This window comes from Haliotis cracherodii, unplaced genomic scaffold, assembly GCF_022045235.1.
Source record: "Haliotis cracherodii isolate W230 unplaced genomic scaffold, xgHalCrac1.p SCAF_1, whole genome shotgun sequence".
Lineage (NCBI taxonomy): Eukaryota > Metazoa > Mollusca > Gastropoda > Lepetellida > Haliotidae > Haliotis > Haliotis cracherodii.
This window is the reverse complement of record NW_027266264.1, coordinates 49916162-49932874: the sequence shown is the minus strand read 5'-3', so window position 1 is coordinate 49932874 and position 16713 is coordinate 49916162. Positions and strand designations below refer to the sequence as shown.

The 16713-nt window shown below is 39.5% G+C and overlaps 1 protein-coding gene across 3 annotated transcripts in view; it reads left to right on the top strand.

Annotated features, from left to right (window-relative positions):
* The window catches only part of LOC139465132 (FMRFamide peptide receptor frpr-18-like), a 145568-nt gene extending 129715 nt beyond the window's left edge, over nt 1-15853 (top strand). For all 3 annotated transcript variants that reach the window (XM_071246837.1, XM_071246830.1, XM_071246823.1), the window contains exons 2-3: nt 12289-12338; nt 14838-15853. In XM_071246837.1, coding sequence (XP_071102938.1) covers nt 12293-12338; nt 14838-15841 — 1050 coding nt within the window. In that variant the 5' untranslated portion in view covers nt 12289-12292 and the 3' untranslated portion in view covers nt 15842-15853. The remainder of the gene's footprint in view (nt 1-12288; nt 12339-14837) is intronic.
* Nucleotides 15854-16713: the final 860 nt, after the last annotated feature.

Here is a 16713-nt window from a genome sequence, read left to right as displayed (position 1 = left end):
TTAGCAGGGTCTTTTACTTCACAATGATAAACATTCATTTACCATCAAATTAAGGAGCTGCAATTGAAACGTCTTTACATGTTGTCCAAATAAAAGGAAAGATCAATTTGTGATTAATCTAACTTTGGTTATTTATTAGACTGAAGGATTCCTGTAACTTGTAACATAAATTGGCATCAGAAGAACCATTCGGGTAAATATAAATTACTCCAGAACTGGATAATATAGTATTGATTGACGGCATTTCACTTATTGGTTTGGGGTAAATGTACAGGTTTCTTGATTTAAGTGCTGAAGGTATGGGAGATATTGTCAGTGTAACATCAAACATTTGTCACATTGTCTGAGCATGGCGTATCCATGTCTGCACAGGTAGCAAACAGAAATATTTTTGAAGTAGTAATGATATATGATTAAATTTTAGTGTGCACTAGTTCTGGTAGACAGATCTAATATAATGAAAGAAGAGGTAGGCATTGATGAGTCTGTGCCAGGTGATAAAATCAGATTGCAATTGCGAACAGAAACTATTGTTGGGATTATATTCGTGACAGTTAAGCTCCATAAAGACGCCGTTTTAAGGGAAACAGAGAAGAGGATCACAGATAATCCTGGAGTATTTGAAAATGTCCTACGTGAAACATTCAGAAATCGCATCCATTCATATTAACACGAAATTACTGTGAAATAAGTTGATTATTATAATTAAGAGAAGGCTGACAAATGGGCCCGAATTACAGTTCATATAACACTGCTACATATATGGGGGTTTAACGCAAGATCTACATTATGCAGACACATTTCAGAAACACCAAAACGCCTTTTTATTTCGAAACCAGGGTCTCAGAGGGGATGTTGAAAAAAGTTTAGCAGGGATGGATAGTGTGAACCTTTAACGTTGTCACTGCATTTAAATAAATCACAAAAACAGGTCATGATTGAAAAAAGGAGGAAACTGACATATAAATATGACATGGTTTGCAAACGCTATTGAGAAAAGAAATGTTTGCTACATAATTGTGATGGAAAAACGATTGTTCATAAGTTAAATGAAATATCACATCGAACATAACATGGAGACGCAAGGAAAATATAACATTCATGTACATCATAGTGAAATTCAAAATGTAAACTTAATGCTGTCCGTATAAGGAGTGAGTGACTTAAAATGTAACATCAGCATTATTTCAGCAATATAGCGACGAGAAAACATGTACATACAACTGAGTCATGACTAGAAAGTTATTTGTTTTAGCAATATCAATATTTTTATTTACAACTGTTTAAAACACGGGCTATAAGCAGAAACCAAAGCTAGGCCACCTCGCTGTGGAACTCTGAACTCTATGAACTCCAAAATCAGAATAGTGAAAAGAGAGCCGTGTTGCCAAAATATGATACCTTCCAGTTAAATTGGAATACTGACTACAGACAGAAGTTTGATTACATGTGTGAATCTCATGTCAAAATCTTTTCAGTTTTTTTCTTTCAAGAGGTTGTTCAGAGAGAAAACAATCTTCTCAAGGCTACAGAGTTAACTGACATCAGTTAACTCTCTTGCCTCGGGAAGATGAGTAGAAAACAAAAGAAAGAAAGAAAGGGAGTGCGTGAGTGATTGAGTTGTGTTTAACGCCGCTTTTAACAGTCTTCCAGTTATATCACGGCGCGGCAACTTAACGTTGGAGGAAAGCCCGAAGTGATGAAGGTCTCAGACGTTTACCACTTCGGTGAAACCCACGAGCACGGTTACGGTGCTGACAAACCTAGAAACATAATCGGGGCGAACCGGGAAAGTGATTGAGGTGAGGTGAGGTGAAATTGGGTTTAACGTCGCTTCCAAGATTATCGCACTGTTATAGCGACGTGCATGTACATGTGTGTGTTTGTGTGGCTGCTTGTACTAGTCCGGACTGATGCCGATTTATAGTGCTAGCCCACTGAGATACCATGCCGCAGTTTAACATGAATACCCCACTCAGACACAGTATACTGACTCCGAGCCGACCAGTCCTTGTTTTGGCCCCTTAATGCCGAGCGCCAGACAGGGTAACAACAAGTACCATCTTTTAACGTCTTTTGGTATGACATGGTCGGGGAACCCTGGACCTTCCGCTCTCCGGGCGGACGCTCTACCACTAGAATACGGAAGAAAGAGATTGCGATAATTTGCGTGAAGGTGTGATACGAGAAGGTATACTGAACCAAAGGTCCAGTGAATTCTATTAATTTAATTTGTAACGGCGGCCAGATGATTTGCAAATAACGAATTTATTATCCTGCCTTGTAGTTTGGCCTTGAAATTTGTATTTTCTGCTATTACAAGGACTGGTCGGCTCGGAGTCAGTATATTGTGTCTGAGTGGGTTATCCATGTTAAACATGGTATCTCAGTCGGCTAGCACTATATAACTGGCTAGAGTCCGGACTAGTACAAATAGACACATGCACGCACGCACGCACGCACGCACACAGACATGTCGCTACATAAGTGCAATAATATTAAACGCGACGTTAAACCCCATTTTCCCCCTCCTACCTCACCTCACCTGAATCGTTTCAGATTCATTCGCCGATGAGTGAGTGAGTGAGTGTGGTTTTACGCCGCTTTTAGCAATATTCCAGCAATATCACGGCGGGGGACACCAGAAATTGGCTTCACACGTTGTACCCATGTCGGGAATCGAACCCGGGTCTTCGGCGTGACGAGCGAACGCTTTAACCACTAGGCTACCCGACCGCCCCCATTTGCCGATGAACAGGATTTCTTTTTTCTGGTTTGTTGTCTGCTTTCCTGCCTTATGTTTACTAGACATTGCTCAGACAGTTTAATGGTACATCTCCTTCCGCTTCCAGTAAAAGGACATTAGTTCAGAAACTAGTTAGAAGCAAAACAACGCCGCCAGCTCATAAGAGAGCAAACCTACAGCCGCCGATGCAATTCCCTACTTTGATTTATACCCAATGTCCCCCTGATTTTTTCAGGTGAACAATTGACATGACATGTATTTGTTTATGACGGGTGCCACCGGTAGGGCAGTATACGCTCACCTCTTCGCGATCACCATGTGATATGGAAAGGGTTTTGTCTCTTTTATTTGACAGTTTTAAAACCTACGTACGTATATTTGGGATTATATTGCTAACCGATGGCATACGCTGAATGTGTGTCAAAGTGTAACAAGGTGTCACTGCGCAAAATAAGCCCAAGTGTTGCAATTAAGCGAACAACTTATTGCCTTTAAGTAGAACACCGTAAACATTGTCGTTTAAATGGGGTTTTTTCACAACTTTGTTACACAATGTCTGTTTTATTTTTAGTTGACCCTGATAACACTTTTCTTTCTCTGATAAATTAATAAGCGAAATATATCTTAGCATTCATTCCTGTGCCAGTACTCTCGAATAAAGTGAAGGCTCGTAATCACTGCTAACAAAGTTACGAAATTGAACATCATTATTTGTTTCGGTATTCCTGTTATTTCAGTCATTCACAGCATTATTCAGGACAAAAACAAAGTAACCGCGGAAGGAATAGCTTCCGATTCATCTTATAGCCCCATGCCTTGATTGTCAGGTCGAACCAGTGGATCATTTGGTAATTCTATAGGGTTTTCTTTAAGCACTTTGACAATTCCAGTGGTTTGGCTTCCAATTATGAAGAATTGCAACTGACATATTAACGATATCGTTTCGCGCTCTACAAGAAGGTGTGTCTAAAAATCTATTCTACAACACATTTCAGGAATCGATCGAGGAAGACTCACAGCCTGACATTTACACAATGTATCCCCGAAGGCGAGTTAGGCACCAGTAATTCACCTTGCAACTCTCAGGAAATTCATCTCGACGAAGAAAACTAATACGTAAACGTACGCTCCGTCTTTGGTTATGTGACTTACAAATCTCGTAAATGAATCAAAATATAACGAATGTGAATAATGTAGACAATGTCTGCCGTTGTTTTCAACTGTTAACAGCAAAGTGGCTTCCTTTGAAGTTTTCGGTGTATGTCTGTTTCACATTGCGGCATTGATCTTCTTCAGGATAGAGACCAGTACACCCGACAGATTAATGACGTGTATTTCACCGTCGACATGATGGATATTTCAATTGAAACCTAACAACCGTCATTACAATGTAAATTGGCAAAGGGTGTATCTTAACCATCTGGTGCAATATTTGAACATATCTCATCTATTAAAAGTGTCGGACATGCGTCATGTGGACATGCGGATGTGCGTTTAACATAGAGTCAGCAATTCCATATGCCATGCCGTAAACTAATGTATCACTTGAGATAATAATATTATTTCTTCTTTGTCCCGGATGAGCAGGTTGATAGTTGCTTTTTGTTATTTTGGAATTTGCATTTGTGTTTGGGTTTATGCCTTACGTGAAGGGGCATGGATTACCATGTAGTCATAGTTGTAGTAAAAGTCTGTGCATATCTCCGTCCCTGAGCAGTACCAGAACGGTTGTCGAGTGTGATACCAAACCAAGGATCATAAGCGTAATCGAAGTGAACCTGGAATTTGATCGCGAACATATATAACCAACTGATCCTACCTCAATTTAGAAAAGCAACTCCGCGTTAGATCATTGAAGCAGCCCTGTCTTTATTTCTGACGTGAAGGAATAATATCCATAACTTCATTTTGAGAAAAACAATGACGCACTATCTTTGTATTTGGTTTGGTGAGCGTTTTCAAATTGACCATATACACATCCTGAAGAGACATCAGCTATGTGCTTCTAAATGTCAGATGTCCTGCCACTTCTGTATTCAGAATTAAGAAATATAACACATGATCCTTCTACTCGAAAATTTGATATATATCCCGTCTTGTCGACACGAGTTCCGGATATTATGAAGCCTGATTTAAGTAATTCCCATGAAGTGCTGGAGGCAGCAGTCCGATGCCATCGTTCTCTAAGAAAATGATACCCTGACTGTCTAAACAATTAATGGGGCAAAATTACATTGCTCTCTCTCTTCGCTGGTCGCAATAGCAACCCGAGTATGAAAGATCAGACACCTTGATGCCAATCATTGCTCGTCAAAGCTCAGACCTCTAGGGATTCAACGGACTACAGTGATTGCCCCGGTCAGTGACAGATCAGATGAAGGCTGACCCCCAAATGGACATTGATCGATGTGATAAGTCATGACTGCAACATTATAGGTAGCTAATAGGGAGGAGTGTTATCGTTGTGGTCATCGGAACCGTGACACTAGAGAAGGCTGATGTTACACTATTTATCCGTTTCCTATCACTGCGACAAATGAATGCATTGTCTAGAATATTTGAATTAAATTAGCGTTGTAAGTGTAGGAAGGATGGGGCAGATGGTATAGTGTCTCTGTGTACTACGAAACGTGGAAAAGAATTTTATATTTACATCCTAGCATGTGTGCATCTATTGGATGTCGCTGTGTGTGTCCTGGGCTAGCACATGTTGTATCAGAGTCAACCGACAATACATATGTACTACTGACGAGGTAGTGTGAGATGTATCCCGTAACACATACACCGTATAGACGATGTGGTGTCAGAGATATCCCGTAACACATACTCAGTACTGACGATGTGGTATCACAGATATCCCGCAATACATACACAGTATTGACGATGTGGTGCCAGAGATATCCCGCAATACATACACAGTACTGACAAGGTAGTGTCAGAGATACCCCGTAACACATACACAGTACTGACAAGGTAGTGTCAGAGATATCCCGTAACACATACACAGTATTGACGATGTGGTGTCAGAGATATCCCGTAACACATACACAGTACTGACAAGGTAGTGTCAGAGATATCCCGTAACACATACACAATACTGACGAGGTAGTGTCAGAGATATCCCGTAACACATACACAGTACTGACAAGGTAGTCTCAGAGATATCCCGTAACACATACACAATACTGACGAGGTAGTGTCAGAGATATCCCGTAACACATACACAATACTGACAAGGTAGTGTCAGAGATATCCCGTAACAAATACACAATACTGACAAGGTAGTGTCAGAGATATCCCGTAACACATACACAATACTGACGAGGTAGTGTCAGAGATATCCCGTAACACATACACAATACTGACAAGGTAGTGTCAGAGATATCCCGTAACACATACACAATACTGACAAGGTAGTGTCAGAGATATCCCGTAACACATACACAGTACTGACAAGGTAGTGTCAGAGATATCCCGTAACACATACACAGTACTGACGAGGTAGTGTCAGGGATATCCCGTAACACATACACAGTACTGACAAGGTAGTGTCAGAGATATCCCGTAACACATACACAGTACTGACAAGGTAGTGTCAGAGATATCCCGTAACACATACACAATACTGACGAGGTAGTGTCAGAGATATCCCGTAACACATACACAGTACTGACAAGGTAGTGTCAATACATATCCCGCATATCACGTGAGCGCTTGATTAAAAACATGAAAAGATTTGGAAAATATCTGTTGACAAGGAGTTGGAGGTACACATGCTTTGAAAATCTTGCAATCGACCGAAATCAGCACGACAGTTTACGAACCGGATTTCGATTTCGTTGCGCGATTGTGATTGGACTGTGCATAGACTCGTTAGTCCAGCCAAAATGTAACTCCATCATACCAGCCTAGTTCGGCAAGGGTGGAAACTGGACATTAATAGTCAGTTAACTCTCCTGTCTCGGGAAGATGGCGTAGTACTTACGGGTAACAATAGTGATCACATTCGTAAATTCTTTCAAGATACAAGTGCCCTTTTTGCACAACGACGTATTGTCTAAGGGGCCATGTATTTGCTATTATAGGAGTTTATAATAGGAGATATTATAGGGACGTGGATTTTTGTTGTGCTTGGGGATTCACTATTCATAGTTTTCTGCGTAAAACCTATTTATTCAAGTATTTTCAAGAACAGATTCCTTTTTGCAAATAAACAGAATTTCAAATGGTCGATACCTAAGTATGTCATATTTGGAAACACGTTGTTATGTAAGGTAATACAACCTTCAAAGCATATTGCAAATTATTCAGATATCGAAAGCGTCTGGTCATTTTTCCAGATATGTTTTGTTCTTTTCAGAGTAAATTATCCGAGCGTTGATCATTGGTAAAACATTTTATTAATATCATAATAATAGCCACGTTTTGACTCAGTATAACATTTCCCTTTGTGTCATGTTCATATGTCTTTGATACAGTTAATACAAAATAAACACTCAAGGTAATTAGTCAAAGAAGACTCTCGTCATGCAGAAAGAGCCAAGATGGATAGGAACTAATTTCATCTTTCCTTAGACTCCAAAGGGATCTTTGTTCTCTGGATATTCCTGGTATGATTTGTGCATTAAACCAAGACGCTAGGCTTCTTTTATTAGCAAAAACATATGTGCAGCTTCACAGGTGTCTTTGCAAAGGCAACTGTCTCGGACGTATATTTACATATGGAAGGCTAACATGTGTTCAATCATGTGTGAGGCTATTTTGTTCTTTCCACATGTTTGAACTGCTTTGTTACTTACGCCAATTGCCAAACAGAATAGTTAGTGAATAAACAAAGAGCTACGAGAAATTACAGATTATCTGACCCGAGGGAATGAAGGCTGACTTACAATAAACAAATCATAACAATGCTAAATCATATGTCCTAAACAATGTGTAATTCCTAGAAACTATATGGAATGTCACTCGTGCATAGAAACCTCGATGAAGTCAACGTATTGTTCAGGTGACGCACTGTTACCAATATGTGACGATCTGAGCCTCATGCTTTCTCAATGATCTAAGGTGACGCAACGCTTCAACAGACCTGTACCAGCATAGAGACTCTCGGATATGCACATGTGCAAATATAGGCAAGCTAATACACTCGATCGCTCTACCAATATTAAAAGTCATCTCAAAGCATTTCAGCCCTTTCGCTTTACTTTACATTATAAAAAGAAAAGGTTCGTGATTAAGTGAGATGGGTTTTACGCCGCTTTCAACAGTATTCCAGTTATATCACGACGAGTCAACTTAATGTGTGAGGAAAGCCCGATGTGATACAGATCGCAGTCGTTTACCAGTTTGGTCAAACCCACGGGCACGGGTATGGTGCTGTCATCCCTTGAAACATAGCTGGGTTGAACTGGGATTCGAACCAGCGATTATCATTTTGCTGACGTTCCAAAGGACGCACCACTACACATCAATTTGTTGCACCTTTGGCTACCAGGATACTCGTGCCCCCATCAAGAAAAGGGTTAATGAAATGCAATTTAGATCTTTGCTCAGACAGAACATTAATACAGACTATCAAACCGCATTTTCGCATATCACATCCTCAATTCACGTTGATGCAAACAAAGTCCCAGTTACTGAGTTGTACCCAAATCATAAATAATTCGGTGCCGCATCATTAAGGATGATGAGTCGTCAGAGAACACTATATTATTGTGGGGAGTTGTACCCATGGAACGATCAGCACGTTTCCCTATGATGTATTGACAGATGGTCAATGACTTCAGATCGTGTTGTGGGAAAGTAGCTTGTGGTCCTTGTCGCTTCAGATTTAATAATGGCATTGTTCCTCGTTAATCGTTGCTCGCATCAGGTGGGGGAGTTGCGGCAGGAAATTGTGGAGTTATCTGGAGTTCGATTATGTCCAATGTGTGTTTGCTTGTGCATTAGGATCGAGAGATTTAGGCGCTCCGATAGTATTGTTTGGATTATGTCTTTACATTTCATCATTTATATGATAAGGAGAGTTATGTATTTCAGATAGACTGAATGAGTGATTTCGGTTCACTGACTGACAGTTCAATACGGCAGTAAAATACACGAGCAAGTATATTTTACTCAGGTGGTGAAATGGGGTTTAAAGTCGCGTCCAAGATTATTGCACTTATACATCGACGTGCCATATTTAACGTCTTTTGGTATAACGCTGCCGGTGAACGAACCCGCTCCACTACTAAACCACGGAGGCGGTCCACCCCATGTGGAGTTATGAGAGACGATTAAAAGACATATACAATCACGCTAAAATATATTACATAAAATATTCGATCTTTTGACGATAATAACAGGGTAGGTCTTGGCAGGAAACATACTTCTGGGCTGGAGAGTGCAAAACTGCTTATATTGTTAGTGTGGTGACGTGCAATCACACAATCCTCTGTAATAACATGCCACATGGACAATGCTAGTTGCCAGACATGTCACTGCTACGCGCTTCAAGAAGTCACACAAATATGTTACACTAAGATTTGTTTTGTTTTAGTGAAACTCGAACAACATTAACATCATTAGAAAGTTTCTCTCCTCCGTATGTATAGCGTCGGGCAATTTACAACCCGATGTCATAGAGCACTTTACACAGAGCTGAGTAAATGTCTTATGAAGGCTAGCTCTAACCATATCCCTCAAAGTGTAAATAAAGAAACAATGAAAGCCTTATTGGAAAATGATTGGTTAAATGATACTAACTATGAAATAAGGGTGGCCAGAAGAGAATTGATAGCGGACAATAGGACACATTTCCACAACCGAAAAGAATCAAATCTCCAGGGCCTGATGGTATCACCAATGAGCACCTAATATTGGGACCGCCTCCGTGGTCTTGTGGTAGAGCGTCCGCCCGGAGAGTGGAAGGTCCGGGGTTCGATCCCCGGCCGCGTCATACCAAAATACGTTAAAAGATGGTACTTGTTGTTACCCTGTCTGGCGCTCTGCATTAAGGGGCTAAAACAAGGACTGGTCGGCTCGGAGTCAGTATACTGTGTCTGAGTGTGGTATTCATGTCAAACTGCGGCATGGTATCTCAGTGACCTAGGACTATAAATCGGCATCAGTCCGGACTAGTACAAGCAGCCACACAAAAACACACGTACATGCACGTCGCTATATAAGTGCAATAATCTTGGAACCCCATTTCACCTCACCTGATATTGGGAGAAGAGGCGCTTGTGGTTACACTCAAATACTATTCAATCATATACTTGCATCCCAGTAATATCCATGTGCCTTCAGACAAGGTACCATAATACCTATTCATAAAGACAAAAACGAGAAACACGATCCACGTAATTACAGGGCAAACTCTTGCATCCTGTCCATATAAACCCTTAGAGAAAATCATTTTAAGTAGAAGAGAAAAACAGTCACTCAGTAGCTCCTATCCTCCGATTTTTTACAATTTGGTTTCTGAAAAGAACACAGAGCAATCATGTCTCTATTCACCGTCTACGTAATTTCTAACTAGAAAGAGAATCGCAAGTGTTTGCTGCCTTTTAGGGATAATGAAATCTTAATGTTTTCGATCTTATTTGACACGACGGCCTATTCGTCAAATTCCATGAACTTGGTGTCATAGGCAAATATTGGAACCTACTTTTCCATAGCTGTAGGGACAGCTTGGCTTTTATATCATACAACGGAGAAAGATATGATGTGTTTCCCATAAAACAAGGTGTTTGGCAAGGTCGAGTTATATCAGCATGGTTCTTTTTCGTTTTCATAAATGATCTTATATGTGAATTAAGGGGAGCAAACAATGGCCTCTCTGTTCATTGAATCTATACACCCTAGGTTTTATTGGCCGTTGATACAACAGGCGGCTTACAATTACGAAGTACCTATGTTGTGCTCACATTGATCACAGAGCTTTGATGTCTCTTACCAGTCCCTTAACTCCTTAAATATCATGAGATGGATAACAGTCATGTCTATTATCTACATCACAATATGATAAATATGTACATGATTGTCACAGATACCTTTGCCGTTGAGAAACATGCTCCTGCTTTAAAGAAGCATTTAGTCATCGATTTACTAAGCTTGGAGGAAGAAAGACCAGCTATAGGGAGTAAATTGTGACATGTCTTGTGATGTCCATATTGTTGAGCCCATGCTAAACACTACCAGTTTCCTCGGGCGAACATAACGTGCGGAGAAGAAAATACGGTTGCATGTCTTTCTATAATTGGCACGTGTTCAGGGGAATCCATTTAGTTCTTCTGGTTTGAATTGCTAAGTGACAGGAAGTCCTTTTCATTGTTTTGCAGCACAGTTTAGAGAGGAGAGAGACATTATTTCCTCAAGTATGCATGTATGAACGCCATACGGCCATAATGCATATCTTTTTTCGAGAAATATGAGCTACAATAGTCATTAAGACCGAGTACAGTGTTAAATGTCACGACAGTTGACATGAGAAAGTATTTTTTTACATCTGATTATGTCATAAACAGGATTGACATTTTGTACATTGAAAATAAACGACAAACCAAATGTCCATAATCATGGGTATCTCTATTGAAAGTCCATTGTACCATTCCGACAACATCGTAAGCATGTGTTGATGAATTACTTACAACAGTAATGATAACAGGTACTCGCAAAAAGGTGAGCGTTTCCTCCCCCATCGATGGCACCCGTCCCACATGCAAGATCTAATTTGAGCTAATTGATTGTTAATATTTCATTTAAGTACAGCCTTGGGGACATTTTCATCATGGACAATTAAATAGAGATAATGATCCGTGTGTGTTAACAATTTCAACTCTACAGCGACCACTGTCATTGGGTGATATATCACATAATCATATTTTAATATTATTTTCAAATCCAAATATATTTACACATTAAATACTGGAATGCCTGACCATTGAATATGTTGATATTGCTTAGACAACAACAGCAGCAGGCGAGAATCATCAATCTATAGAAAGGGACAATATAATTACAAGGGCGGTGGTTAAAGCGTTCGCTCGTCACGCCGAAGACCGGAGTTCGATTCCCGACATGGTTAAAATGTGTGAAGCCCATTTCTAGTGTCCCCCGTCGTGATATTGCTGGAATATTGCTAACAACGGCTTAAAACCATACTCACTCACTCACTCACTCAATGTAAGTACATTTTGTAAGACAAACTTGAGTTGGGTTTAACGCCACATTGAACAGTACTCCAGTTACATCACGGCGTGTCAGCTTTATGTGGGGGGAAAAGCCCGAAGTGATGCAGGTCTTAGACCACCTTGGTGAAACCCACGTGCACGGGTATGCTGACAAACATACAAACATAATCGTGGCGAACCGGGACTCATAGGATTCTGGCGTGCCCAGGAACGCAACACTGCACAGCGAATTGCGGCGCCTTAGACGACTGGGCCACAAACGTGAGGTATTTTGGATCTAAGCTGAATACAATGGTCAATAAAACATATGTAATTTATGTATTATACTATTCATCATTTGTAATCACAAATTTCTGTTTGTTTCAGCAAAATGGATCCCAACTTTTGTAATGGCAGTGTTTGCTACAATCAATCAGGTAAACCTGTTTAAATGTTTTTAATCTCAAACACTAAAGTCTTCCCGTAATTGACCCCGGCTTTCTTTATATTCTGTGGGGCCGCCTGGAGAATGTAAACTCCGAGGTTCGATCCCTGGCCGCGTCAAACCATAAGACATTAAAAGATGTTTTTTTGTAGATTTTAAAAAGGCTTTTGATTCTGTCAATCGCTTTAAGCTATGGACATGTCTACGAAAAGCTGGTTTACGTGGGGAAATGTTTACTATTCTAAAAACAATGTATTCTAATGTGAGATCATGTGTTCGTTGTGGGGATAGTTTAACAGATTTCTTTGATTGTCCTTTGGGCCTAAGACAAGGCTGTATTTTGAGTCCGATCTTATTTTAATTTTTCATTAATGAATTATATTACGAAATAGTGGTAGACAGTGGTAAACATGGTATTCAAATGTTCCCAGATTGGATAGAAATATAAATGCTACTTTTCGCAGATTATGTCATTCTAGTGTCAGATACTGTTGTTGGTCTTCAAAGGCAATTAAATATTTTAAGTACATACACGAAAGAATGGAAATTATCAGTAAATTTGGAAAAAACTAAAATTGTTATCTTCAGAAAAGGTGGTCCAATATATAGCGTCGAAAGAGAGATGGTCATTCGATGGTCAGTTAGTCAATATAGTAGATCACTACTCATATTTAGGAATCTTGTTCCCACACACAATGAATTGGAAAAAAATCTGTCCTTGACTTGTCCTTGCGTGCAAAGAAAGCTTTAATAAGTGTAATGTCTATTTCTCATAAAGTGGGATCGATGTCACCTAATATCTTCTTTGAGCTTTTTGATACCAAGATACAACCAATTTTATTGTATGGTTCTGAAGTATGGGGATTTCAACGTTATGACTGTTTAGAGAAGGTTCACTTATTAGCATATAAAAAAGTTTCTTTATGTCGGATCTTCTACATACAAAATTGCATGGTTTATGGTGAATGTGGTAGATACCCATTATATATTAACTCTCAAATCAGATGTTTAAAATACTGGTTTAAAATTCTTCATATGCATGAACAACGTCTCCCCAAATTAGCTTATAACATGCTTCTACATTTAGATAACATGGGAAAGAATACTTGGACATCGCATATAAGAAATCGTTTATTTTCGCATTGTTTTGGTTTTATATGGCTATGTCAGTCAGTTGGAAATGTAAATATGTTTCTTAATGAATTTCGGAATCGGTCTATAAATATGTTCTACCAAGAATAGCACTCCACTTTAGAGGATAGTTCACGTTATGAATATTACAAAACTTTCAAGACTTTACTTCAACCAGAAATATATAATAATTTATCAGTACTCATTACGGTAAATTTAAGAAAACAGTAAATGTTAATTAAATATCGACTTGGTTTGCTAGACCTATTTGTAAAGGAAGGAAGAAAACTGTCCATTGAAAAAATGAAAAGAATTTGTCCATTGTGTAATCTAGAAAATGAAATTCATTTTGTGTTTGTCTGTCCATTTTACAATGATCTCCGAAAGAAATATATATAAGATTATTTAATTGCAATGTCACCGATAAACGCCTTTGTAGTTATGCTGACGACAAAGAACGAATCAAATATATTAAATCTTTCTCTTTATATTAAGCATGCATTAGCCAAAAGAAATTAATTAATCAAACAACGTGTATATCCCAATGTGTAACATATATGATTGTATCTACATGTGTAACTCTTTCTTGTATATGGGCCGGTGGCCTTTTGTACAATAAACTTCTTTGACTTTGGTATTTGTTGTTACCCTGTCTGCCACCCGGCATTAAGGGGCTAAAACAAGTCAGCATACTGTGCCTGAGTGGGGTATTCATATTACACTGCGGCGTGGTTTTTCAGTGGTCTGGTGCATCATTCCGGACTAGTACAAGCAGCCATACACACACTCGTGCAAGCACGTCGCTATATAAAGCGTCATAATCTTGGGCGTTAAGGGCCAGTTCACTTCATACCCGGAAAGAGGCTCCAATATTTAATCTGAGTCATGGATATAAAGTCCCATGGGAAGTTAGTACAGATGTTATCAATATAACTTTACATATGTAACTAGACAATCATTTCATAAGCAGACAAGGGAATAGTTTGTGACTGTTTTAAGTCACCTCTGGCAATATTCCAGCAATACCGGGGGAACCAAGGCATTAATTAACCACAAGACCATCCCCCATCCGACATACTCTATCTGGCAACTGATCTGATCTGATCAATCACTGCCACAGCCTCACCAATTAAAATGAACTTCATCACGTCTATGAGAGCGAGCGTCAAGTCAGCGTTAGATTGGAACGATCAATGTCACAGGTGGTAAAACTGATGACCAAGGTCAGATTAATTATAAAGATTGAACACAACTTCCGCCAAAGGCTAAATTTATTTATGGTTTCTTCTTACTGTCTTAAAACTTGTCTGATGACTGAACAAAACGTGTGTATTGAAACCATGTTGTTATTTGTTTTCAGCGCCAATGATGAACATGAAACCGGACGACTGGGGATTCATTTTCAAGGTCATTTTCACGCCAATTATCGCCTTAGTAGGAATCGTTGGAAACTGTCTCTCATTCATGGTCATGAAAACAAGGATGTTGCGTGAAAAATCCTACAGTCATTACCTTTGCGCACTAGCGGTGTTCGACAGTTTGTCCCTAGTAGCAGTGCAAGTGAAAACCGCTGATGAACTGCTCTACTACCTTCACAAGCCAAGTCTGTTCACCTACTTCACCGACGCAGGGTGTAAACTATATGTATTCACTGAATGCATGTGTTATTTGATGTCGTCTTGGCTTATTGTGTGTATGGCCCAGGAAAGGCTAATTGTTGTGTTCATGCCCTTCAAGAAGCATGTGTTGTGCACACAACGTGGCGCGGTGGTAATCATACTAGCTATCTTCGTTGTTATGTCCTATACGCAGATGTTCCGACTCATCATGGTTACCAAGATAGGGGACAAGTGTGAAGGCCGGCCGGAACTATCCGCTATTTATACGTCTCTCCATGTGTATTTCTATCAGTTTGCGTTGTGTTTCATCCTTCCTATCCTTATCGTGTCCATCTGCAACATATCTGTCCTGTGTAAGATCCGGAGCGTCAGTCGAGCAATGGCGGATGAGAACTCGTCGTCCACGAGATTAACGCGAGGAGCAGCGAGACGTCACAAGACCACTATGATGCTACTGACAATCTGCTTCATGTACATCATAACCCTTTTGCCTGTAATCACCGTCACTATGATAGTGTTCGTCTACCTGAATTGTTACCCGTTACACGCCCCTTACGTTTTCATCAACATCACACCTTGGACACATGTTGCCACTGTCGTCTCACAAATCAATTACGCGGCAAACTTTTTCATATACGTCGTGTCAGGCAAGAACTTTCGTGTTGAACTCAGAAGAATATTTTCTAGAGAAAGAGGAAGTAACCTAAACAGCTCCAAGACACGGGAAGAGATAATGCTCCTCTGATGTCCTACTCACCATGCCATATCCGGGGTTTGCAGAGGCCAAGGAAAATATCACTTTATGATGCATGATTATTTTCAATATGACGGGAACAACGGATAACGAGTAGTGTATTTGTCTGTCATTAATCATCCTAAATGTTACACATTATCTCGTTTAGAGTGGAGCTTCTGGTAATGGCTTATTCACATGTGGACGGTTTACATTAAGCCAAATCACCAAAACTCGAGTACCGTTTTCAATGGGTACGTTGTAACATCATGTTTTGAACCTGACTTGCTAATTGCAATGAATCTTTGTTAAAGTAAATTTGACATTTTACAGAAACAGCCATCTTTAGCAGCATTAAACAGACAAATTACAGGACGTAACTGGATTTACATCGTTTTCAATTTGTGGCCCTTCATTGTACTTAGAAAATGACTTTTTATGATAGATGATAATCATCATTATTGGCACATATGTAAGCTATTTGTGTGATACGTTGTACCTGTATCTTCATCTGCAATACATGTATTTATGTCCAATACTAGATGTGATTGTGTAAACTGTTTTGTCATTTGAATCGAATGTTATTTATGTCTGATATTCACGTTGTTTATATATTATAAATTGAATTGTAGCTTCTTGTGATTACTTTTGATCTAGGCAGTTAGATGAATGTGTGTTTCAAAAATCATAAAACGTTGATCGTGCCTAATGATATTGCTCAATCCTTCCTATATGTCGTACATACTCGTATGTGACTTGTGTCATTGTGAATATGTCGTTGAGTGCGAATCTACCTGGTGCCACTGTTTTGATGACATTGTTTTAGTAAGCATTTTCCATGACAGTTTGGGGAGTTTACTGTTACTTTTAAGGAGTTGCATCAG